Source organism: Microcaecilia unicolor, chromosome 9, assembly GCF_901765095.1.
Source record: "Microcaecilia unicolor chromosome 9, aMicUni1.1, whole genome shotgun sequence".
NCBI lineage: Eukaryota > Metazoa > Chordata > Amphibia > Gymnophiona > Siphonopidae > Microcaecilia > Microcaecilia unicolor.
In genome coordinates, this window is record NC_044039.1 from 218,087,875 (window position 1) to 218,112,036 (window position 24,162).

The window sequence follows — 24,162 nt, forward strand, 5'->3', positions numbered from 1 at the left end:
GTTGCTATTCCACATGTAGAAGCCTGCGCGGCCACATTGGTGATCTGCAAGGGCCAACTTCTACATGGAATGTTGCTAGTGGAATAGCAACATTCCATGTAGAATCTCAAATAGTAGCAACAGTGGAGGAGTGGCCTAGTGGTTAGGGTGGTGAACTTTGGTCCTGAGGAATTGAGTTTGATTCACACTTCAGGCACAGGCAGCTCCTTGTGACTCTGGGCAAGTCACTTAACCCTCCATTGCCCCATGTAAGCCGCATTGAGCCTGCCATGAGTGGGAAAGCACAAGGTACAAATGTAACAAAAATAAAATAGATACTATTGGAGATTCTACATGGAATGTTGCTATTCCACTAGCAACATTCCATGTAGAAGGCTGCGCAGGCTTCTGTTTCTGTGAGTCTGACGTCAGACTCACAGAAGCAGAAGCCTGCGCGGCCACATTGGTGATCTGCAAGGGCCGACTTCTACATGGAATGTTGCTAGTGGAATAGCAACATTCCATGTAGAATCTCAAATAGTAGCAACAGTGGAGGAGTGGCCTAGTGGTTAGGGTGGTGGAACTGAGTTGGATTCCCACTTCAGGCTCAGGCAGCTCCTTGTGACTCTGGGCAAGTCACTTAACCCTCCATTGCTCCATGTAAGCCGCATTGAGCCTGCCATGAGTGGGAAAGCGCGGGGTACAAATGTAACAAAAATAAAATTAAAATAAAATAAAATAACGTTGCAGAGGAGCTGAAAGAAATCTCAGTGAATCTGGAAGATGTACAGAGTCAAACTGACAGGTTATGTACCTGGACTAGATGGTATACACCCCAGGGTACTGAAAGAACTCAAATATGAAATTGCTGATTTGCTGTTAGTGATCTGTAACCTGTTATTAAAATCCTCCGTAGTACCTGAAGATTGGAGAGTGGCTAATGTAACGCCGATTTTGAAAAAAGGGTTCCTGGGTGATCTGGGAAATTACAGACCAGTAAGCCTCACTTCAGCGCTGGGTAAAATATTATAAAGAATAAAATTCCAAAACACATAGACAAACATGATTTAATGGGATAGAGTCAGCATGGGTTCAGCTAAGGGAAGTCTTGCCTCACCAATTTGCTTCATTTCTTTGAAGGCGTGAATAAACATATGGATAAAGGTGATCTGGTTGATATGGTAATGTGCCCGCACTACCCAATTAGCACAGGAACGCCTGTTCTCCACCCCCAATCATGCCTCCCATGCTGGAAGATAAAAAAAATATTTTCCAGCGCACAATTAACACACGCTAAGCACAACACTACTGCGATAATGCTCTTTTAGCACGTGGTAGGCCCGCAGTAGGCTAATCACGCCTTAGTACATGGGCCCCTGACTGGTTTGTGCGTCCATAACAAAGGAACCCTCAGTGTCTCCTAAATTCTCCCGCAGTAATTTTTTTAAATGACCACATGGTAATGCTAACATTGAAGCATGGCCATATATTCTGGAAATAAAAAAAGACCAAATTTACAGCCACATAAGAAATGGGCTTAGTAGATTGGAAAGTCCAATGTAAGGATGTACTAAGTCCATTTCCTAGCGCAGCTTAGAAAAGCCCCCCCCCCCCCCCTCCCAGATAAATACTCTGCTTCTGTGTATATGATTACATTTGCAGATGACACAAAACTATTCAAGGTTGTTAAAACACGTGCGGACTGTGAAATATTGCAGGAAGACCTTAGGAAATTGGAAGACTGGGCATCCAAATGGCAGATGAAACTTAATGTGGACAAATGCAAGGTGATGCACATTGGAAAGAATAATCTGAACCATAGTTACCTGATGCTAGGGTCCAACTTGGGGGTCAGCGCTCAGGAAAATGATCTGGGTGTCATTGTAGATAATACGCTGAAATCTTCTGTTCAGTGTGCAGTGGCGGCCAAAAAAGCAAACAGGATGCTAGGAATTATTAGGAAAGGGATGCAAAATAAGACCGAGAATATTATAACGCCTGTGTATCCCTCCATGGTGTGACCTCACCCTGAGTATTGCGTTCAGCTCTGGTTGCCATATCTCAAAAAAGATATAGCAGAATTAGAAAAGGTTTAAAGAAGAGCGACCAAAATGATAAAGGGATGGATCTCCTCTCGTATGAGGAAAGGCTAAAGCGGTTAAGGCTCTTCAGCTTGGAAACAAGACTGATGAGGGGAGATATGATTGCGGTCTACAAAATCCTGAGTGGTGTAGAATGAGTAGAAGTAAATCGATTTTTTACTTGTTCCAAAAGTACAAAGACTAGGGGACACTCGAGGAAGTTACATGGAAATACTTTTAAAACAAATAAGAGGAAACAATTTTTCTCTCAACAAATTGTTAAGCTCTGGAACTCTTTCCAGAGGATGTGGCAACAGCGGTTAGTGTATCTGGGTTTAAAAAAGGTTTGGAATAGTTCCTGGAGGAAAAGTCCATAGTTTGCTATTGAGACAGACATGGGGAAACAACTGCTTGTTCCAGGATTGGTATTATGGAATGTTGCTACTAGATGAACCAGGGCTTCCGAGGGGGGGGGGGGGGGGGGGGGAGGGGAGGCAACATTCTCCAGGCCCAGCCTCCAAGGCTAATGCAATCATCTGGTCCTGACTCCCAGCACGAACAGGAGCAAGAGAGGACAGACCATGGGAGCAGGCACACAGGAAGTAGGTTGCAGGTGCCGGGCCCGGGCCCCCCCCTTGGCGGCAAACACAGAAGGGTAAGGGAGTGGGTGGGCAGGAGCAGCAGTGCAAGTGGGGGGGGGGGGGTGGCTTGCGGCAGTCCAGTTCTGCCCTGGGCCTGGCTATGTTTCTCGGCAGCCCTGAGATGGACCATTGTTCTAACCCAGTAAGGCCTACTCTTATGTTCTTATGATACAAAATCAGAACAGGCAGCTGTCTCAAATATATATCTCTACTATAATAAAAGGCACCGTCAACGTTCTGAAGCTGACTCCGTGGCTTAAAGTGAAGGGTTCGTAAGGATCGTTAGGTTCGTTGCTCTGTCACCATCTCGCTCGTCCCCGCCCTCGCGCCTCTGATAGGTCCGCTGCCCTTGACGTCATTGCGTTTTGACGTCCTCAACGTCATTACGTTTCGACGTCAAAGGTGGCGAACCAATCAGAGGCGCGAGGGTGGGGCCGACAGAGATGGTTAAAGAGCGACGAACCTGACGAAAATTACGAACCCTTCACTTGAAGCCACGGAGTCAGCTTCAGAACGTTGCAGGTGGGTGGCTGGAGGGGAGGGGAGAGGAGGGAAAGAAAGGGGAAACTACCTTGGAACTGGGAGGGAGGGAGAGAGGGGGGGGGGCAACGATCCTGGAACTGGGTGGGACGGTGGGAGGCCCCTGCAACTTGCAGGGTGGGCGGTCGGACCCTGGAACTTGGAGGGGTGGCCAGGCACACCCAGAAACTGGGATTGATGGAGGGAGGGGGGGTGACCCTGAAACTGGGAGGGAGGGGGAGAGACCCAGAAAATGGGAGGGGGGGAAAGACCCTGGAACTGGGTGGGTGGGAGGGAGAATGGACCCTGGAACTTGGAGGGGGTCCGGACCCTGGAACTTGGAGGGAGGGGCGCAGGCGGACCCTGAAACTGGGAGGGAGGGGGCCCCTGGCACACACTCTCATTCTCATACACACACACATACTCTCGCACACAGTCTCACTCTCTCTGTCACACACACTCACACATTCACTCTTTCTGTACCACACACTCACTCTCACACACACTCTGTAAAACACACACACTCCGAGGAAAACCTTGCTAGCGCCGGTTTCATTTGTGTCAGAAACAAGCCTTTTTCCTAGTTTTTAATAAGAAAATAAAATTCTCACAAAGTATTCATGTACTATACAATACTGGAAGCCAGAGATTAGCAATTCAGTACATGTAACTAGTTGCTGTACATGGAGGGGCATTTTCGATATGACGTCCAAGTTCGACACAAAATGTCCAAAATCTGAATAGGAAAGAAGGTCATTTTCGAAAAAGAAAAAAGTCATTCTTTTTTTTTTCATAAATACTGTTTCAAATAAGGTTTCGTGCTTTGGACATTTTGTTTTTCGGTCCATTTTTTTACTCCTGCCATTAGGATGTAGGAGCCAGCATTTTTAGTAGACTGGTCCCCCAGATATCCCAGGAGAGCAATGGGGCACACTAGGGGGCACTGCTGTGCACTTCATAAAAATGCTCCAGGTACATGTCACCTTTGCTCCCTTATCTTGTCCCCTGAGCCCTCCAAAACCCACTCCCCCTCCCCCCCCCCGTACACAACTACAATAGCCATATGGGTGAAGACTGCAGCACCTATATGGAGGGTACAGTAGGGTTTTGGTGACTTTGGGAGGGGTCATAGTGTCCACCACAAGTGTGTCAGGTAAAGGGAGATATGGACCTAAGTCCCCCAGTCCATAGCTGACTACACTGACCACTAACAACTACTCCAGGGACCTGCCTGCTGCTCAAATAGACCTGACTAACATCTGAGGCTGGTAAGTCATGTTTTGATTCACATTTTTTGGGGGGTGGGAGGGGGTCAGTGACCAATGGGGGGATATTGGAGGGTCACTCCTGATTCCCTCTAGTGGTCATCTGGTCATTTAGGGTAAATTTTTTGTGACTTATTCGTTTAAAAACAGGTCTAGCTCAAAACATCGTAGTTTTAGTCCTGGATGGTTTCGTTTTGTTCAATCATGGCTGAAAAACATCTAAATCATAGGAACACCCACATCCTGCCTTTGACACGCCCCCATGAGATTTGGACGCACTGCAGAATAACAGCATAGAAAAAGGTCCGAAAAATAGATTTCGAAAATACTGATTTGGACGTTTTGGTGAGAAAAACGTCCAAATGCAGATTTATACCACTTTTTGGACGTTTTTCTCTTTTGAAAATGAGCCCCACAGTAACACAGTAGATGACGGCAGACAACGACCTGTGTGGTTCGTCCAGTCTGCTCCACAAGATAAACTGTACCGCAAGTAAGTTTTGTTACAGTTATTTGTAAAGAAGTCGAGGAAACATTTGTTCCTTTTACTGAAGTAATAATTTTTATTACTTTTACTCAGTGACATGTGGTGCTTGCAGTTAAGTGAGCTGAAAATTGATGATTCCCCGGTAAATCAAATGAAATAGGGAACAGGATGTTGCTATCGCAAAGCTCACCATGCAAACACTGGACCTTCTCATCTTAAATTTTGCTGTTCACTGAACACAGCCTGTGAGATCAGTGGATTTGCCTGTGTTTGTTCAACTGGTTACTGGTCTCTAAGCAAACAGAACAGCGATGGAGTTGGGTGAATTTAAAGAGCTGATGAAACTGAAGGCTGGCTGTAATTCTTGATGAACCATCATATGCCGCTTTTGCAACAGACTGATGGCCGTCTCATAGAAAATTTTATATTGGGGTGACTGTTTGCTGCAGGGGCGTAGCCAGACCTCACGGTGGGAGGGGGCCAGAGCCCGAGGTTGGGGGCACATTTTGAGTGCCTCCCTGCCGCCCCTCCCCACCACCACGCCTCGCCTTCTCGCCCCACCACCGCCTCACCTCCTCGCCCCCCACTACCTCGTCTCGCCCCCTCACAAACAAATACTTTTGCTGGCGGGGGTCCCCAATCCCCGCCAGCCAAAGCCTTCTTCAACGTGGTCTCCGGCGCTGCTGTGTTCGCTGCCTGCCCCCTGCTCTTCATTCTTCTTGCTCCTCCTATGCACGCGTAGCAAGAAGAAAGGAGAGCAAGGGGCAGGCAGCGAATGCGGCTGCACTGGAGACCGCGCTGAAGAAGGCTTCGGCTGGCGGGGGTTGGGGACCCCCGCCATCCAAACCAGGAGCATGGACAAAATTTGCAGGGGCCCAGGCCCCCAAGGTCCCCCATAGCTACGCCCCTGGTCTGCTGGATTGATAGAGTCTTTAGAGAGGAAGTCTGTTTGTCTGGACTTAAGACTGAAGCGTTCCCACACATCAGTGCCGTAGCGAGGGCGGCTGACACCCGGTGTGCACCCCCCCCCGGGTGCAGCACAGCGCCCCCCCTCGGCGCCCCCCCTCCGGCGTGCACCCTCGCCCGGAGCGCATTCTTACTTCGTTTAGAAGCGAGTGGCAGGTGGGAGGGCCGATCCGCCCCCGAGTCCACGTCGCTGGGAGCTGCGTCGGCTCCATTGGTTCCTTGCTCTCTCTGCCCCTGTTCCAGGGCAGAGGGAGCAAGGAACCAACGGAGACAACACCCCCCTAGCGGCATGCACCCGGGGCGGACCGCCCCACCGCCCCCCCTTCCTACGCCACTGCCACACATTTGATGTTCTTGCATCAACATAAAGATATTCAAACAGACTTTGCCAACAGAGAATGATTCCAACTTTGTGAAAACCTGTAATTGGACGGCATGATGACGATAATGAAGATGAAGGATGCAAGTGATGAATTAGTTCTAATGCACGTGATAATGAGAGTGATGATAAAGTATTCTTTGCTATACGGAAGTCAAGTGTTTCAGAGGTTCCCTTGATCAAAACTTGCAGACCCGGTCAGACGAGGAACTAGTGCAGTTGTTAAAAACACCTTTTTAGCTGTGCTGGATTAATAACTCACAAGTGCACTCACGTGAGTGACAGTCGTTTTCAAAAATGTAGTTTTATTAAAAACAAAGAGGATTGACTTGCATAGCAATACAATTGTTGGGATAAAAACATTAATAATAAATGTATCCATTGTAGTTATGGTACTTTTTACCTTTTACTCAAAAAGTATTACATTAGGCAATAGCTTTTTTTTACTTTTTATTTTTATTTGTTACATTTGTATCCCACATTTTCCCACCTATTTGCAGGCTCAATATGGCTTACATAGTACCGGAGAGGCGATCGCCAATACCGGTTTGAACAAATAGAGTGAGGTAGTGATAGAGCAAAGGTCAATGTGTGACAGGCACATTGGGAATCGTAAGGAGGAAGATTTAAATTATGTCCAGTTCTAGCTTTGGTTTCGTTATGCCGTTGGGTTAAGGCATCTAGGTTGGATCGCTAGGGTATGCCTTTTTGAACAAGTTAGTTTTTAGTAGTTTCCGGAAGTTTAGGTGGTCATATGTAGTGTTAATATTAATTGTATATTCAGCATCTCTGTAGTACGGGTATTTTCCGTTACTTCCAGCTCAGTGACATCTCCAGGTTTAAGTGGAGCCGCCACACTTCCGGTTTTCCTTTCAATTAACTAAGGGCTCCTTTTATTCAGCGGCGGTAAGTCCAACACAGGCTTACCGCTCGCTATACAGGAAATATCGCCAGACTACCGCAACAGCCCGGCGGTACTGCCCACCCCCTAGCGTGCCGTCATTTCTTTTTGTAGTGCCGGATTGTACCCAGCAGTAATCGGGCAGTGCCGCGCACTGCCCGGTTACCGCTGGGTTACCGCGGGAGCCCTTACTGCCACCTCGATGGGTGGCGGTAAGGGCTCCCTCCCCCCCCTGACATGGTCGTGTGGCAAGTGCTTTACTTACGAGACTTCCCTTTTACCAGCAGCTGTAAAAAGGGGACCTTGGCGCGCATGTAAAATATGCACCAACTCCAGTGCCGGCCCCCTCTTTTCCCGCAGCTTGGTAAAAGGGGCCCTAAACTTTTGGGGGGCCCTGTTTACGAAGCCATGATTTAGGGGCGCTAAAAAGTTAACGCGCCTACAGCAAGGCTAAGTAAACAGGGACCCCGAACGTGTTCTTCACTGTACTTTGACTTAAGTATTAAAATGTACATTTATTTTTACTTTTACTTAGGTACTTTGACCTAGTACCTTAAACAATTTTCCCCTGTTCCAACCGGCTTCCCCTCCCCCAACGAACACACAGAGCTGGTAATCCCATGAAGTGTGACCACTCCAAAGTTGTTTCTTCCTATCCTCTTTACTCCACCGTCTTGGGTACATGAGCACACAAGATCCCTCGCTTAGTTCACACCCAGCACCCCTCCCTCCCCAAGTGTAGCCACAAAACTTGCAATAAATCCCCTCCCCCCTCCCATACTGAGCCACAGCGATCAGCATTTTAGCTAAACATGGGCTGACGGTTCAAAAACAAACAGGTATTCAGTATCCATAGCCAAATACAGGCCAGTGCTAAGTATAAGGAAATCAGGGCCAACTGACAGTGCTGTCCATAGAAACATGACGGCAGATAAAGGCCATATGACCCATCCAGTCTGCCCATCCTCTGTAACCCCTAATTCTTCCTGTTCCTAAGCGATCCCACATGCTTATCCCATGCCTTTTTCAATTCTGGAACAGTCCTCGACTCGACCACCTCCACCGGGAGGCCATTTCATGCCTCCACCATCCTTTCTGTGAAATAATACTTCCTTAGGTTACTCCTAAGCCTATTCCCATTATGACATCACAATATGAGCTCTGGTTACCAGAGACTGAAACTCTTCACACTAAGGGGAGAAAGTAAGCCAAGAATAGGACAATTGAGCCATTGTGACATCACTGAGGAGGTTGGCTCTTAGGCATTGGTGGAATAGAAACATAGAAACATGACGGCAGACAAAGGCCACATGACCCATCCAGTCTGCCCATCCTCTGTAACCCCTAATTCTTCCTGTTCCTAAGCGATCCCACATGCTTATCCCATGAACAGTCCTCGACTCCACCACCTCCACCGGGAGGCCATTTCACGCCTCCACCATCCTTTCTGTGAAATAATACTTCCTTAGGTTACTCCTAAGCCTATTCCATTATGACATCACAATATGAGCTCTGGTTACCAGAGACTGAAACTCTTCACACTAAGGGGGGAAAGTAAGCCAAGAATGGGACAATTGAGCCATTGTGACATCACTGATGAGGTTGGCTCTTAGGCATTGGTGGAATAGAAACATAGAAACATGACGGCAGACAAAGGCCACATGACCCATCCAGTCTGCCCATCCTCTGTAACCCCTAATTCTTCCTGTTCCTAAGCGATCCCACATGCTTATCCCATGACACAGTCCTCGACTCCACCACCTCCACCGGGAGGCCATTTCATGCCTCCACCACCCTTTCTGTGAAATAATACTTCCTTAGGTTACTCCTAAGCCTATTCCCATTATGACATCACTATATGAGCTCTGGTTACCAGAGACTGAAACTCTTCACACTAAGGGGGGAAAGTAAGCCAAGAATGGGACAATTGAGCCATTGTGACATCACTGATGAGGTTGGCTCTTAGGCATTGGTGGAATAGAAACATAGAAACATGACGGCAGATAAAGGCCACATGACCCATCCAGTCTGCCCATCCTCTGTAACCCCTAATTCTTCCTGTTCCTAAGCGATCCCATATGCTTATCCCATGCCTTTTAAAATTCTGGAACAGTCCTCGACTCCACCACCTCCACCGGGAGCCCATTCCACGCCTCCACCACCCTTCCTTAGGTTACTCCTAAGCCTATTCCCTCCTAACTTTCTCATATGCCCCCTCATTCCAGAGCTCTCCTTCATTTGAAAAAGGTTCTCTTCCTGTACATAAATGCCCTTGAGATATTTAAACGTTTCTATCATGTCTCCTCTCTCCCTCCTCTCTCCCAGCGTATACATGTTGAGGTTCATAAGCCTGTCCCTATAATTTTTGCATTCAAGACCGCTTACTAAATTCGTAGTAAGGTATTAATCCGCAAACAAATCTTTTCCGGAGATGGGAAGGCGGTAGAACGAGAGGACATGAAATGAGATTGAAGGGGGGCAGACTCAGGAAAGATGTCAGGAAGTATTTCTTCACGGAGAGGGTGGTGAACGCTTGGAATGCCCTCCCGTGGGAGGTGGTGGAGATGAAAACGGTAACGGAATTCAAACATGCGTGGGACAGGCATAAAGGAATCCTGTGCAGAAGGAATGGATCCACAGAAGCTTAGCTGAAATTGGGTGGCGGGGGGAAGAGGGGTTGGTGGTTGAGAGGCTAGGATGGGGGAGGGCAGACTTATACGGGGTCTGTGCCGGAGCCGGTGATGGGAGGCGGGACTGGTGGTTGGGAGGCGGGAAATACTGCTGGACAGACTTATACAGTCTGTGCCCTGAAAAAGACAGGTACAAATCAAGGTAAGGTATACACATATGAGTTTATCATGGGCAGACTAGATGGACCGTGCAGGTCTTTTTCTGCCGTCATCTACTATGTTACTATGTAGCCGCCCTCTGGACCGACTCCATCCTGTTTATATCTTTCCGTAGGTGCAGTCTCCAGAACTGCCCACAGTACTCTAAATGGGGTCTCACCAGAGACCTATACAAGGGCACTATCGCCTCCTTTTTCCAGCTGCTCATAAAAATTAAACTTAGAACAGCTTTTTTGCTATTCTAACTTTGGGCCCTGTTTACAAAGCCACGCTAGAGGTGCGTTACCATTTTTAGCAGCGCTAAGCATTAGTACACACTAACCGTGTAGATGTCCAGAATATTCCTATGGGTACCTACATGGCTAGTGCGTGCTCATTTTTAGCACATGCTAAAAACTCTAGTGCACCTTCGTAAACAGGGCCCTTTATATGGTTAGCAGTCTGGATACTGCTTCTTACCAGATACCCTCCAACACTGCCCAAGCTCCACTTACAGAGCATCCTGGCACCGCCCAAAGAAAATATTCACTGGCATTATCTGGTTAGTGCTGCCAAAAATCCTTCTCACCAGGGGCGTAGCCAGACTTCGGCGGGAGGGGGGGTCCAGAGCCCGAGGTGAGGGGGCACATTTTAGCCCCCCCCTGGTGCCGCCAACCCCCCTCCGGCGCCGCCGCCACCAACTTTGACCGCCCCCTGCCGACGACCCTCTCGACCCCCCCTCCCGCCGCCGCCATTGCCTACCTTTGCTGGGGGGGGGACCCCAACCCCCGCCAGCCAAGGTCCTCTTCTTCTGGCGCAAGGCTACGCTCTGTTTCTGTGAGTCTGACGTCCTGCACATTCTACGTGCAGGACGTCAGACTCACAGAAACAGAACGAAGCCTTGCAGATCAGCCAGCAATGCGGCCACTGGCTGATCTGCAAGGCTTCGTTCTGCAAGACGTCAGACTCACAGAAACAGAACAAAGCCTTGCAGATCAGCCAGCAACGCGACCGCTGGCTGATCTGCAAGGCTTCGTTCTGTTTCTGTGAGTCTGACGTCCCGCACGTTGTACGTGCGGGACGTCAGACTCACAGAAACAGAACGAAGCCTTGTGCCGGAAGGAGGGCCTCGGCTGGTGGGGGTTGGGGTCCCCCGCCAGCAGAGGTAGGCGGTGGCGGGGGAGGGTCATCGGTGGGGGGGTCGAGAGGATCGTTGGCAGGGGGGTCCAGGGCCAAATCTACGGGGGCCCAGGCCCCCGTGGCCCCACGTAGCTACGCCACTGCTTCTCACCAGCACTTGTTTGGTTAGCGGCACCCGTTAACAACATAATAACTATTAACTATTGGCCCCTAAATATCTAGCAATACTAGAATGGTTACTGCTTAAACTAGCGATTCCCAAACCTGTCCTGGGAGAACCCCAACCAGTCAGGTTTTCAGGATATCCACAATGAATATTCATGAGATAGACATACCAGGGAGGCAGCATATGCAAATCCATCTCATGCAAATTCACTGTGGATATCCTGAAAACCTGAACCCCTGGCCTAAACACTGGGTCTCTAGATCCCCTGCATAGGGGAGCACCTGTGTTTTCACTAGATCTCTAGGTAGAATGTAAGCTCTGTCGAGCCTGGACTGTCTCTTCATGTTCAATTGTACAGCGCTGCATAAGTCTAGTAGCACTATAGAAATGAAAAGTAGTAGTCTTTGGGATTCCGGAATCTTGCTACTCTTTGGGATTGCACACAGAATCTTGCTAGTATGGGATTCCGGAATCTTGCTATTCTTTGGGATTCTACATGGAATCTTGCTACCTTTTGTCCTAATTAGATTGTAAGCTCTGTGGAGCAGGGACTGTCTCTTCATGTTTAATTGTACAGCGCTGCATAAGTCTAGTAGCACTATAGAAATGAAAAGTAGTAGTCTTTGGGATTCCGGAATCTTGCTACTCTTTGGGATTCCACACAGAATCTTGCTAGTATGGGATTCCAGAATCTTGCTATTCTTTGGGATTCTGCGTGGAATCTTGCTACCTTTTGTCCTAATTAGATTGTAAGCTCTGTGGAGCAGGGACTGTCTCTTCATGTTCAATTGTACAGCGCTGCATAAGTCTAGTAGCACTATAGAAATGAAAAGTAGTAGTCTTTGGGATTCCGGAATCTTGCTACTCTTTGGGATTCCACACAGAATCTTGCTAGTATGGGATTCCGGAATCTTGCTATTCTTTGGGATTCTGCATGGAATCTTGCTACCTTTTGTCCTAATTAGATTGTAAGCTCTGTGGAGCAGGGACTGTCTCTTCATGTTCAATTGTACAGTGCTGCATAAGTCTAGTAGCACTATAGAAATGAAAAGTAGTAGTCTTTGGGATTCCGGAATCTTGCTACTCTTTGGGATTGCACACAGAATCTTGCTAGTATGGGATTCCGGAATCTTGCTATTCTTTGGGATTCTACATGGAATCTTGCTACCTTTTGTCCTAATTAGATTGTAAGCTCTGTGGAGCAGGGACTGTCTCTTCATGTTTAATTGTACAGCGCTGCATAAGTCTAGTAGCACTATAGAAATGAAAAGTAGTAGTCTTTGGGATTCCGGAATCTTGCTACTCTTTGGGATTCCACACAGAATCTTGCTAGTATGGGATTCCAGAATCTTGCTATTCTTTGGGATTCTGCATGGAATCTTGCTACCTTTTGTCCTAATTAGATTGTAAGCTCTGTGGAGCAGGGACTGTCTCTTCATGTTCAATTGTACAGCGCTGCATAAGTCTAGTAGCACTATAGAAATGAAAAGTAGTAGTCTTTGGGATTCCGGAATCTTGCTACTCTTTGGGATTCCACACAGAATCTTGCTAGTATGGGATTCCGGAATCTTGCTATTCTTTGGGATTCTGCATGGAATCTTGCTACCTTTTGTCCTAATTAGATTGTAAGCTCTGTGGAGCAGGGACTGTCTCTTCATGTTCAATTGTACAGTGCTGCATAAGTCTAGTAGCACTATAGAAATGAAAAGTAGTAGTCTTTGGGATTCCGGAATCTTGCTACTCTTTGGGATTGCACACAGAATCTTGCTAGTATGGGATTCCGGAATCTTGCTATTCTTTGGGATTCTGCATGGAATCTTGCTACCTTTTGTCCTAATTAGATTGTAAGCTCTGTGGAGCAGGGACTGTCTCTTCATGTTCAATTGTACAGCGCTGCATAAGTCTAGTAGCACTATAGAAATGAAAAGTAGTAGTCTTTGGGATTCCGGAATCTTGCTACTCTTTGGGATTCCACACAGAATCTTGCTAGTATGGGATTCCGGAATCTTGCTATTCTTTGGGATTCTGCATGGAATCTTGCTACCTTTTGTCCTAATTAGATTGTAAGCTCTGTGGAGCAGGGACTGTCTCTTCATGTTCAATTGTACAGTGCTGCATAAGTCTAGTAGCACTATAGAAATGAAAAGTAGTAGTCTTTGGGATTCCGGAATCTTGCTACTCTTTGGGATTGCACACAGAATCTTGCTAGTATGGGATTCCGGAATCTTGCTATTCTTTGGGATTCTACATGGAATCTTGCTACCTTTTGTCCTAATTAGATTGTAAGCTCTGTGGAGCAGGGACTGTCTCTTCATGTTCAATTGTACAGCGCTGCGTACATCTAGTAGTGCTATAGAAATGATAAGTAGTAGTAGTAGTAGTAGAACTGCCAGACAGACTCTGGGTAATTGCAAAGGAAAACTCGCAGAACCCAAATCCCAGCCCTGGTTCCAACTGAGCTGAAAACCCAAAAGAAGAAGAAAAAACTGCCAGTTCAAGAAAAGAAAAATTGATTAAAAAACGACCTTTTTCTTTTCAGAAAGTAAAGAGCTTTCAGCTAGTGCTACATGCCGTCCACGAGCATTTGAACCGGACTTGAGTTTTTCAACAGCTCATCCTGAAGAACAGCCGTAAACAGGAAACAACTTAATGATAGCAGCAGAGGAAAGTTTATGTGTTTATCAAATCTTCTATACCACTAGCCTGGCACAAAGTCATTCAGAGCATCAAAATCCTATATAATAAAAGGCACCTCCAACATTTTGAAGCTGACTGCATGGCTGAGGCATTCCTGCTCTCTGTATCCATCTCCTGAATTGACATCACGTACTTCCGGGTTCGTCACAAGCAGAAGTGACCAACCACACGAGGTTTCTCGGCTTCAGAATGTTGGAGGTGCATTCTATTAAATAGGATTGGTCAGTTCCTTGAAGCACAGCCAGAGCTCAGCCTCCTGCACAGTAACCCTCAGACACCAGAGAGAGAAGGGGGGGGGGGGGGGGCTGACACCAGAGAGAGAGGGAGGGAGGGAGGGAGGGAGGGGGGCCTGACACCAGAAAGAGAGAGAGAGGGAGGGGGGGCCTGACACCAGAGAGAGAGGGGGAGGGAGGGAGGGGGGCCTGACACCAAAGAGGGGGGGAGGTATCTCTGTCACACACACACTCTCTCTCTCTCAGAGTCAATGTCTTTCTCTCTCTTACTCTCACACACAGTCACTTACACACTCTCTTGGTCTCATACATTCAGTCTCACAGAGAGACTGTCTCACACACTCTCTCTCTCTCGCACACACTGTATCTGTGTGAAACACACTCTCTCTCTCTCACACTGTGTCTCACATACACACTTGCACACACTCTCATTCTCACACACACACTCGCACCCAGACTCTCTCTCACACACAAACACACTCGCGCATTCACTCTCTCTCTCACATACACTCTCTCAAACATACACACTCCGAGGAAAACCTTGCTAGCGCCCGTTTCATTTGTGTCAGAAATGGGCCTTTTTTACTAGTAAAATACATAAAATGCATATAAATAACAAATATACGCAACCTTATCATACTTTAACAATCCCACCCATAACAAAAGAAAAACAATGATCTGTTGCCACAACCATCACCTTACAATCAGGCTCATTTTCAAAAGAGATGGATGTACAAAAAGTGACATAAATCAGCATTTGGTCGTCCATCTCACAGTGACGTCCAAATCGGTATAATCGAAACCGCATTTTGGACGTCTTTCTCAGAAGTCCATCGCAAGGACATCCAAATCTCAAGGGGGCGTATCGGGGGCGTGTTTAAGGCGGGACTTGGGTGTTCCTAAGACTTGGACGTCTTTGAGCCGTGGAGGGGCATAATCGAACGGGGTGCCCAAATTTTCCTGAGGAAGTCTTCGCAGGACGTCCCAGCGAAGGGGCAGGGAAACTCGTATTATCGAAACAAGATGGGCGGCCATCTTTCGTTTCGATATTATGGTCATGGATGCCCAAATCTCAACATTTAGGTCAACCTTAGAGATGGTCGTCCCTGGTTTTCAGCGATAATGGAAACCGAGGACGCTCATCTCAGAAATGACCAAATCCAAGCCATTTGGTCGTGGGAGGAGCCAGCATTCGTAGTGCAGTGGTCCCCCTGACATGCCAGGACACCAACTGGGCACCCTAGGGGGCACTGTGGTGGACTTCACAAATTGCTCCCAGGTACATAGCTCCCTTACCTTAGCTGCTGAGCCCCCAAAACCCACTCCCCATAATTGTACAACACTACCATAGCCCTAAGGGGTGAAGGGGGGCACCTACATGTGGGTACAGTGGGTTTGTGGTGAGTTTTGAAGGACTCACATTTACCACCACAAGTGTAACAGGTGTGGGGGGGGGGATGGGCCTGGGTCTGCCTGCCTGAAGTGCACTTCACCCACTAAAACTGCTCCAGGGACCTGCATACTGCTATCAGGGAGCTGGGTATGACATTTGAGGCTGGCATAGAGGCTGGCAAAAATATTTTTAAAGTTTTTTTTTAGTGTGGGAGGGGGTTAGTGACCACTTGGGGAGTAAGGGGAGGTCATCCCTCCAGTGCCCCCCTTCACCTGTAAGGGATATGGTAGTGGTGAACAGTTGGGGGTAGTGGGTTTTTTTTTTAGGGGGGGGGGGCTCAGCACACAAAGTAAGGGAGCAATGGTCAGATGTGTACCTGGGAGCATTTTATGAAGTCTATGGTATTTTCGAACACAAAAGATGGACGTCCATCTTTTTCGAAAATGACCTTCTCCCCACCTCAGAATTTGGACGTCTTTGTAAAATGTCCAAATTCACACTTAGACGTTTCTTTTGAAAATGCCCCTCAATGGCTCTCAACTCCTCCCTTCCTCTTCTCAGCTCTGTACCACTTCTCATCTCTCCTCTCCCCCCCACTACACACTCTAACCACTCTTTATATTCCCCCCCTTCACCCTATGCTGACACATCAGGTGTCTCTTTGGCTGGATTTAAACATGCTCGGCTTCACAGTTACAGCTAACAGTTACTTGGCTTCCCCATCTCCTGACCCTCCATCTGAATCCCCCACCAGAACTGGCAACAAGACCAGTGTTTTAAACACAAGGGAAGCTCCATTTTACATAGACATTGAAATAGTAACCGAGTCATCCAATTGGGACATGTCAGAAACAGAAGCCTGCGCGGCTACGTTGCTGATCTACATGGAATGTTGCTAGTGGAGGATTAGCCTAGTGGTTAGTGCAGTGGAACAAGTCTTTGAGCACGGACTGTCTTTTCATGTATGGTGTACAGTGCTGCGTATGCCTTGTAGCGCTATAGAAGTGATAAGTAGTAGTAGTAATGAAGAAGCCTGGCCTTGCAGATCAGCAACGCGGACGCGCAGGCTTCTGTTTCTGTGAGTCTGATGTCCTGCACATACGTGTGGCTACGTTGCTGATCTACATGGAATGTTGCTAGTGGAGGAGTAGCCTACTGGTTAGTGCAGTAGAACATGGAATGTTGTTACTATTTGAGATTCTGGAATGTTGCTATTACTTGAGATTCTACATGGAATGTTGCTACTATTGGAGATTCTAGATGGAATGTTGCTATTCCACTAGCAACATTCTATATTTAGACTGTGAGCTCTTTGAGCAGGGACTGTCTTTTCATGTATGATGTACAGCGCTGCATATGCCTTGTAGCGCTATAGAAGTGATAAGTAGTAGTAGTAATGTAGAATCCTGCCCTTGCAGATCAGCAACGCGGCCGCGCAGGCTTCTGACGTCAGACTCACAGAAACAGAAGCCTGCGCGGCCGCGTTGCTGATCTACATGGAATGTTGCTAGTGGAGGATTAGCCTAGTGGTTAGTGCAGTGGAACATGGGATGTTGTTACTATTTGAGATTCTGGAATGTTGCTATTACTTGAGATTCTACATGGAATGTTGCTATTCCATTAGCAACATTCCATATTTAGACTGTGAGCTCTTTGAGCAGGGACTGTCTTTTCATTTATGGTGTACAGTGCTACATATGCCTTGTAGCGCTATAGAAGTGATAAGTAGTAGTCATTTACTATGTTATGTTACTATTTAAGACTGGTCCTGCAACCTTTCTCCTGCCGCCTGTGTGGATGGGGGCTGAGGAGGATCCAGAGCTGGGGAGGGCGAGTAGCCATCAGCAGTGACCGTGTAGAGGTGAAGGGGGTTTGTGAAACTGGGGTGGCTGAACCACTTTGAGCTCTTCTACCGATACAGTCCAGTTGCTGCACTACACCCAGAATTACAGGTCATGGTTAATAGTTCAGCCAATCAAAACAACTCTCCAAGCTGCCTAAGTTACACACAACCAAGCTTGATGTTGAAGTGTAGCCAAATAGCAAAAACTTGTTTCATGAGATGACATTTCTTACCAGGTAAGATAAAGCCTTTGCACAACCATTAATGCATCCGTGAAAACAATGTATGACCACCTGAACTTCTGGAAATCACTAAAAACCAACCTGTTCAAAAAGGCATACCCTATCGACCCAACTTAAATGCCTAATCCCTGCAACACAACGAAACCAAAACTCGTAATAGACTCTACGATTCCCCAATGTGTCTATAACACATGAACCTTGTATCATCCGCAACAACTCTCTGTATTTGTTTCTCTACCGGAGATGGCGAACGCCTCTACGGTACAATGTAAGCCACATTGAGCCTGCAAATAGATGGGAAAATGTGGGATACAAATGTAACAAATATCCCCTGGAAGTTTGTCCTGGGAAGCTAAAACCCTTCACTTAAAAACTCCATCAAACACTAGCACGGTACAAAACCGTCATGGGATTCAACACAAGTGGCTGGGTTTTCACCTGAAAATTCAACACTGCCGGGTAGTCTCTTTCCCTTCCCTTGCTCTCACCCACACTCTGGACAGAGCCATGCTGGTCACTACTACAGAATGGATTTACTTTTATTCAGGACTTAGTGAGAATTCACAGCCAGAAGTTATTGGTCGTGTTCATAAATATCGATCATCAGTCCCAGGCAGCTTCAGAGGGTAAAATAATAAAGGCCAGAGACAGTTTAAAATAAGAATTATCACAGGCAAAAGGCTTAGCTGACTAACTCCAACATCTGTTTTCATTAACTGACCTCATAGGAGCCGACTCTGTGGGTGCTGTGGGTGCTTGAGCACCCCCAATATTTAGAAAATTCCTTGTATGTGTCCAGGGAGGGGTTATTTCCATTGGGCTTAGCACCCCCAATAATTTTGAAAAGTTGGCTCCTATGACTGACCTAATGGCACAAAACCTCAGCCGCATCTGTATGGTAAGCTCTCCTGAGCAAGCACCTGCTACCTTTCCCTACATATTCAGAGATCTGATCTCTATATGTGAAACCAGACAGGAACCCTCTTTAACAGGCTTGGGGGGGGGGGGGTAATCGGCTTGGAGGGAGGGGTAACTGGCCACGTCAAGGTGACTCACTTAGAAGAGTAAGAAGCCTGGATTTGCACTCTGAACTCCGAAGGTCTAGTTTTGGAAAACAGCCCATAGTTGTCCTACAAATTAAAACTTTCTCTTTGCTCCATTTCAGCCCTGGATAACTTTTCTCTTTTTTTTTGAGGGGGAGGGTCAGAGAAGGAGGAGGTAGATGAAAGAGGAAGGTGGAAGAGAGGCACAGGTCACAAACTCCAATCTACCACACAATTCAGATACTTTTGTGTCCACCTAACCTCATTCACCTTCTGAAGATAGAGAGGTTTGGTAGCCGTGTTAGTCCACTCGTAAAGGTTATCAATAGAAATCAAACAAAATAAAACATGGAAAAGAAAATAAGATGATACCTTTTTTATTGGACATAACTTAATACATTTCTTGATTAGCTTTCGAAGGTTGCCCTTCTTCCTCAGATCGGAAATAAGCAAATGTGCTAGCTGACAGTGTATTTAAGTGAAAACATTCAAGCATTACTATGACAGTAAAATAGATACCATTGGAGATTCTACATGGAATGTTGCTACTACTGGAGATTCTACATGGAATGTTGCTACTATTGGAGATTCTACATGGAATGTTGCTATTCCACTAGCAACATTCCATGTAGAAGCCTGCGCGGCCACATTGGTGATCTACAAGGGCCGACTTCTACATGGAATGTTGCTAGTGGAATAGCAACATTCCATGTAGAATCTATAGAAATGAAACAAAATAAAACATGGAAAAGAAAATCAGATGATACCTTTTTTATTGGACATAACTTAATGCATTTCTTGATTAGCTTTCGAAGGTTGCCCTTCTTCCTCAGATCGGAAATAAGCAAATGTGCTAGCTGACAGTGTATATAAGTGAAAACATTCAAGCATTACTGTGACAGTCTGACAGGGTGGGAGGATGGGGGTGGGTAGGAGGTATGCATGGGGACATTATAAACCATAAAGCTGTATTTCTCTGTTTATTACCCTCCTCTCACCTACCAACACCCATTCTGTTAGAATATCAATGAAATGCTTTGATGTCCCCATGCATACCCCCACCCTGGTCCCACTCTGTCAGACTGTCAAAGTAATGCTTTGATGTTTCTCTTATATATACTATCTGCTAACACATTTGCTTATCTCCGATCTGACGAAGAAGGGCAACCTTTGAAAGCTAATCAAGAAATGTATTAAGTTATGTCCAATAAAAAAGGTATCACCTTATTTTCTTTTCCATGTTTTATTTTGTTTGATTTCTATAGATTCTACATGGAATGTTGCTATTCCACTAGCAGCATTCCATGTAGAAGTCGGCCCTTGCGGATCACCAATGTGGCCGCGCAGGCTTCTGCTTCTGTGAGTCTGACGTCCTGCACATACGTGCAGGACGTCAGACTCACAGAAACAGAAGCCTGCACAGCCTTCTACGTGGAATGTTGCTAGTGGAATAGCAACATTCCATGTAGAATGTCCAATAGTAGCAACATTCCATGTAGAATCTCCAGTAGTAGCAACATTCCATGTAGAATCTCCAATGGTATCTATTTTACTGTCATAGTAATGCTTGAATGTTTTCACTTATATACACTGTCAGCTAGCACATTTGCTTGTTTCCGATCTGACGAAGAAGGGCAACCTTCGAAAGCTAATCAAGAAATGTATTAAGTTATGTCCAATAAAAAAGGTATCACCTTATTTTCTTTTCCATGTTTTATTTTGTTTGATTTCTATTGATAACCTTCTGAAGAAAATGAGAAGAGCTGCCATGAATCCGTCCTTTCTTTCAGCCCAGAGCAGCCTCGGGGAAAGAAAGAAATTGAAAGTCAGCGACCAGTGAACCCAAACCCAATTCCCGAAGTTCAGTGAGCCAGTCTTGAATTGTTCTGGGTTCTGAAATCTGACGCAGACTTTCTGTTGAATGTCTTTTTATCTAACTTTTCATGCTCGCAGGATAGCTTTCTGTCTCACAAGACGAACCCAGGCATGTCACTCTAAGACCGTCCCTTCAGCTTCACACCCGCTTTTAAATCCTCTTCACTCCAAAAGGTTAGGATTTGGACAACAGCTCTCTTGCTATTATTCCATTGCCCTATCGTTTCCCCAATGTTACATTCCATAGCTTCTACGCCCCTAATGATGTTTTGACTTGACTTTGTCTTACCATAACTCTTCACACTGTAACCCATAATCGCACTGTAACAAACTGTATTTCCATCATTCACAATGAATTGCAAGCCACACTGAGCCCGCAAATAGGTGGGAAAATGTGGGATACAAATGCAATAAATAAACAGCACCAGAACAGACTGTAATTTTCTTTGAAAACTTCCTTTTTTTTTTTTTAGTGTTCAGTTCTCAAGCCTTTCAGGACCTGCTTTAATGAGCTCCCTTGGGTAAGACTTTACTTTTTAGGAAGATCCCATGCCCTTGTCTAGCCAGGTGGATTTTCTATTCTGATCAATCAGTGCCAAAGTATTTCAATCAGTGAGAGTGACTGCAGACAGAAAACTCTTTAGTTGGTGAACGAAGGGCAACTTTTGGGGGTAAAGGGCTGCGGGCTAAGACATGCCTCTAGTCTGACCCCCCTCTCCCAGACCCCACTAGCAGAACCCAGGAACCTGGAGGAAGGGTTGGCATAGGGCAGACAAAGATATTACAAAAAAGTCACCAAAGATAGGAGAAACCCATCTCCCACCCCCCTAAAGAGAGAGAAAGAAAGTTATTGCATCAGACGGATCCTCGTACGATCTAGACCCAAAGGTTGATACCCCCACCCCCACTCCCCTCACTCACAGGGTCTCGGTGTGCGTGGGCAGCTCGGGCCACTCTGCGATGTCCCTGCAGGAGACCCTGGTGGCCGCTCGGTCCGAGCACTCGCACAGCTCCGGGCAGGGGCTGCGCATCCCTCGGCCCCCCACTTCCTGCGCCCGCGGCGGCAAGAGGAGAGGCAGCAGAGACAGCAGCACTGCGGGCAGCCCCCGGGGCATCGCTCATCCCCTGCAGGGGCAAGAAAAAAGGGAGGAGGTTACAAGGAAGGAGGTCACAAGAAAGTGCGAGAGAGGCAAAACTGCAAAGACAGACACAACCAGCACCTTGCTAATCCGCTCCCGGGCGATCGCAACCAAGTCACCTCCCGGCCAGCTCTCGGGGGCAGGGGGATCTCTGGGGCACTGCCAGCTGAGACTGAAGGAACTTCTGCAGCTCTCCTTAAGGACTGGGAGGGTAGAGGAGGAGGAGGACCACTGGAGACAGCTTCTGAGCACCTGAAGCCTCCTGCTGTTACCCCCTCCCTCCCTACCCCAGCAGAGGCTGGACGCTGCTGCCTGGAGCACATCCTCTGCCCCCTGCTGCTAGCACCTGGTATAGCAGGGGAAGCTACTTCCCTACCACACGCAAACGAAAAAGCAGAATCCAGGTTTCAGAACTCCTCAATCAAGTCCAGAATCAAGAATCACTACTGAGGAATTACAAGGTGGTACCTGCCTTGGGAAAACACGATGAAAAGTAAGAGCGCTCATTTCCAAACAGTATAAAGAGGTAACAGCATGAAATTTCACGTGATTGAACAAGTATGCAACTTACAAAAATGAATAACTTGCATCCAGCAATGTCATAAGTGAAATTTGTTCCTGATTAATGAGTGTCCACAAAAATAAGCCCCGAATGTCCTCCCGTTTACCACCCTTTCCCTCCCTCCCCATACCTTGTACCTATCCCCCCCCCCCCAAAAAAAAATCCATATCAATCAGAAAGGTCTATAGGGGCAGGTCATTCAAAATCGTACTTCGCCCACAAGTTGGCAAGGCCTGGATACACAGGAGCATCAAAGACATAAAACCCAATTTCTTTCTCTTAAGGGTGAGGTGAGCATCCCTAACTTCCAGGGTCATTAATATATAAAACCCCATTTGTCCATTGCTAGTGTGAAGGCAGATTTTTCCCAACCAGAATTGCATCATACAGTGTTTTGCTGCAACACTCGCTTTATTCAGAAGTATTCTTTCCCCTTTGTTCAAAGGTTTGCACCCAGAGGGCACAATGCAATACGTCTACCCACTAGACAGAGCCTCTTAATAGCAAACAAGCTGAAACCAGAAGTGTTGTGTCTTTAAACAGTTCCACATAGCAAGGGACAAGGAACCCTCTGTGAACCTACGCTTAGAATAGCTGTTAGATTGAGCAACCCCTGCTCTGTATGCTTGTCGTGAAAAGTAAGCTCTCGTTAACATGCCAAAGTGGCATTCGCAGAAAACTGGCACAGCAGAGTAAGGGTTGGTCTGGCTCGGAAGCTGTATAAACTATATTATTAGGAAAGGAATGGAAAACGAAAATGAGGACGTTATAATGCCGTTGTATATTGCTCCATGGCGCGACCGCACCTCGAATATTGTGCTCAATTCTGGTCACCGCATCTCAAAAAAGTTATGGAGGGGCATAATCGAACGGGGCGCACAAGTTTTCCTGAGGGCGTCCTCGCAGGGAAAGGGGAAACCTAGATTATCGAAACAAGATGGGCGGCCATCTTTCGTTTTGATAATACGATCAGGGACGCCCAAATCTCAACATTTACGTGGACTTTAGAGATGGCCGTCCCCGATTTTCGGTGATAATGGAAACCGAGGACGCCCATCTCAGAAACGGCCAAATCCAAGCCATTTGGTCGTCAGAGGAGCCAGCATTCGTAGTGCACTGGTCCCCCTCACATGCCAGGACACCAACCCTAGGGGCACTGCAGTGGACTTCAGAAAAAGTTCCCAGGTGCATAGCTCCCTTACCTTGTGTGCTGAGCCCCCCCAACTCCCCCTCCCCAAACCCACTCCCCACAACTGTACACCACTACCATAGTCCTTAGGGATGAAGCGGGGCACCTAGATGTGGGTACAGTGGGTTTCTCGTGGGTTTTGGAGGGCTCACATTTACCACCACAAGTGTAACAGGTAAGGGGGGATGGGCCTGGGTCCGCCTACCTGAAGTGCACTGCAGTACCCACTAAAACTGCTCCAGAGACCTGCATACTGCTGTCATGGAGCTGGGAAAAAAGAACCCGAATTATAGCTACGTCATGCAAGGTTCCACGTTAGGAGTTACGGACCAAGAAAGGGATCTGGGTGTCGTCGTCGATAACACACTGAAACCTTCTGCTCAGTGTGCTGCTGCGGCTAAGAAAGCGAATAGAATGTTGGGTATTATCAGGAAAGGTATGGAAAACAGGTGTGAGGATGTTATAATGCCGTTGTATCACTCCATGGTGTGACCGCACCTTGAGTATTGTGTTCAATTCTGGTCGCCGCATCTCAAGAAAGATATAGTAGAATTGGAAAATGTGCAGCGAAGGGCGACTAAAATGATAGCGGGG

At 47.0% G+C, this 24,162-nt stretch overlaps 1 protein-coding gene across 1 annotated transcript in view; it reads right to left on the minus strand.

Annotated features, from left to right (window-relative positions):
* TSHR (thyroid stimulating hormone receptor) overlaps positions 1-22,047 on the minus strand; it is a 224,508-nt gene extending 202,461 nt beyond the window's left edge. The window contains exons 1-2 of the mRNA XM_030215109.1: positions 21,899-22,047; positions 21,600-21,803 (exon numbers count right to left, since the gene is read on the minus strand). Coding sequence (XP_030070969.1) covers positions 21,600-21,793 — 194 coding nt within the window. The 5' untranslated portion in view covers positions 21,794-21,803; positions 21,899-22,047. The remainder of the gene's footprint in view (positions 1-21,599; positions 21,804-21,898) is intronic.
* Between the last annotated feature and the right edge of the window lie 2,115 nt (positions 22,048-24,162).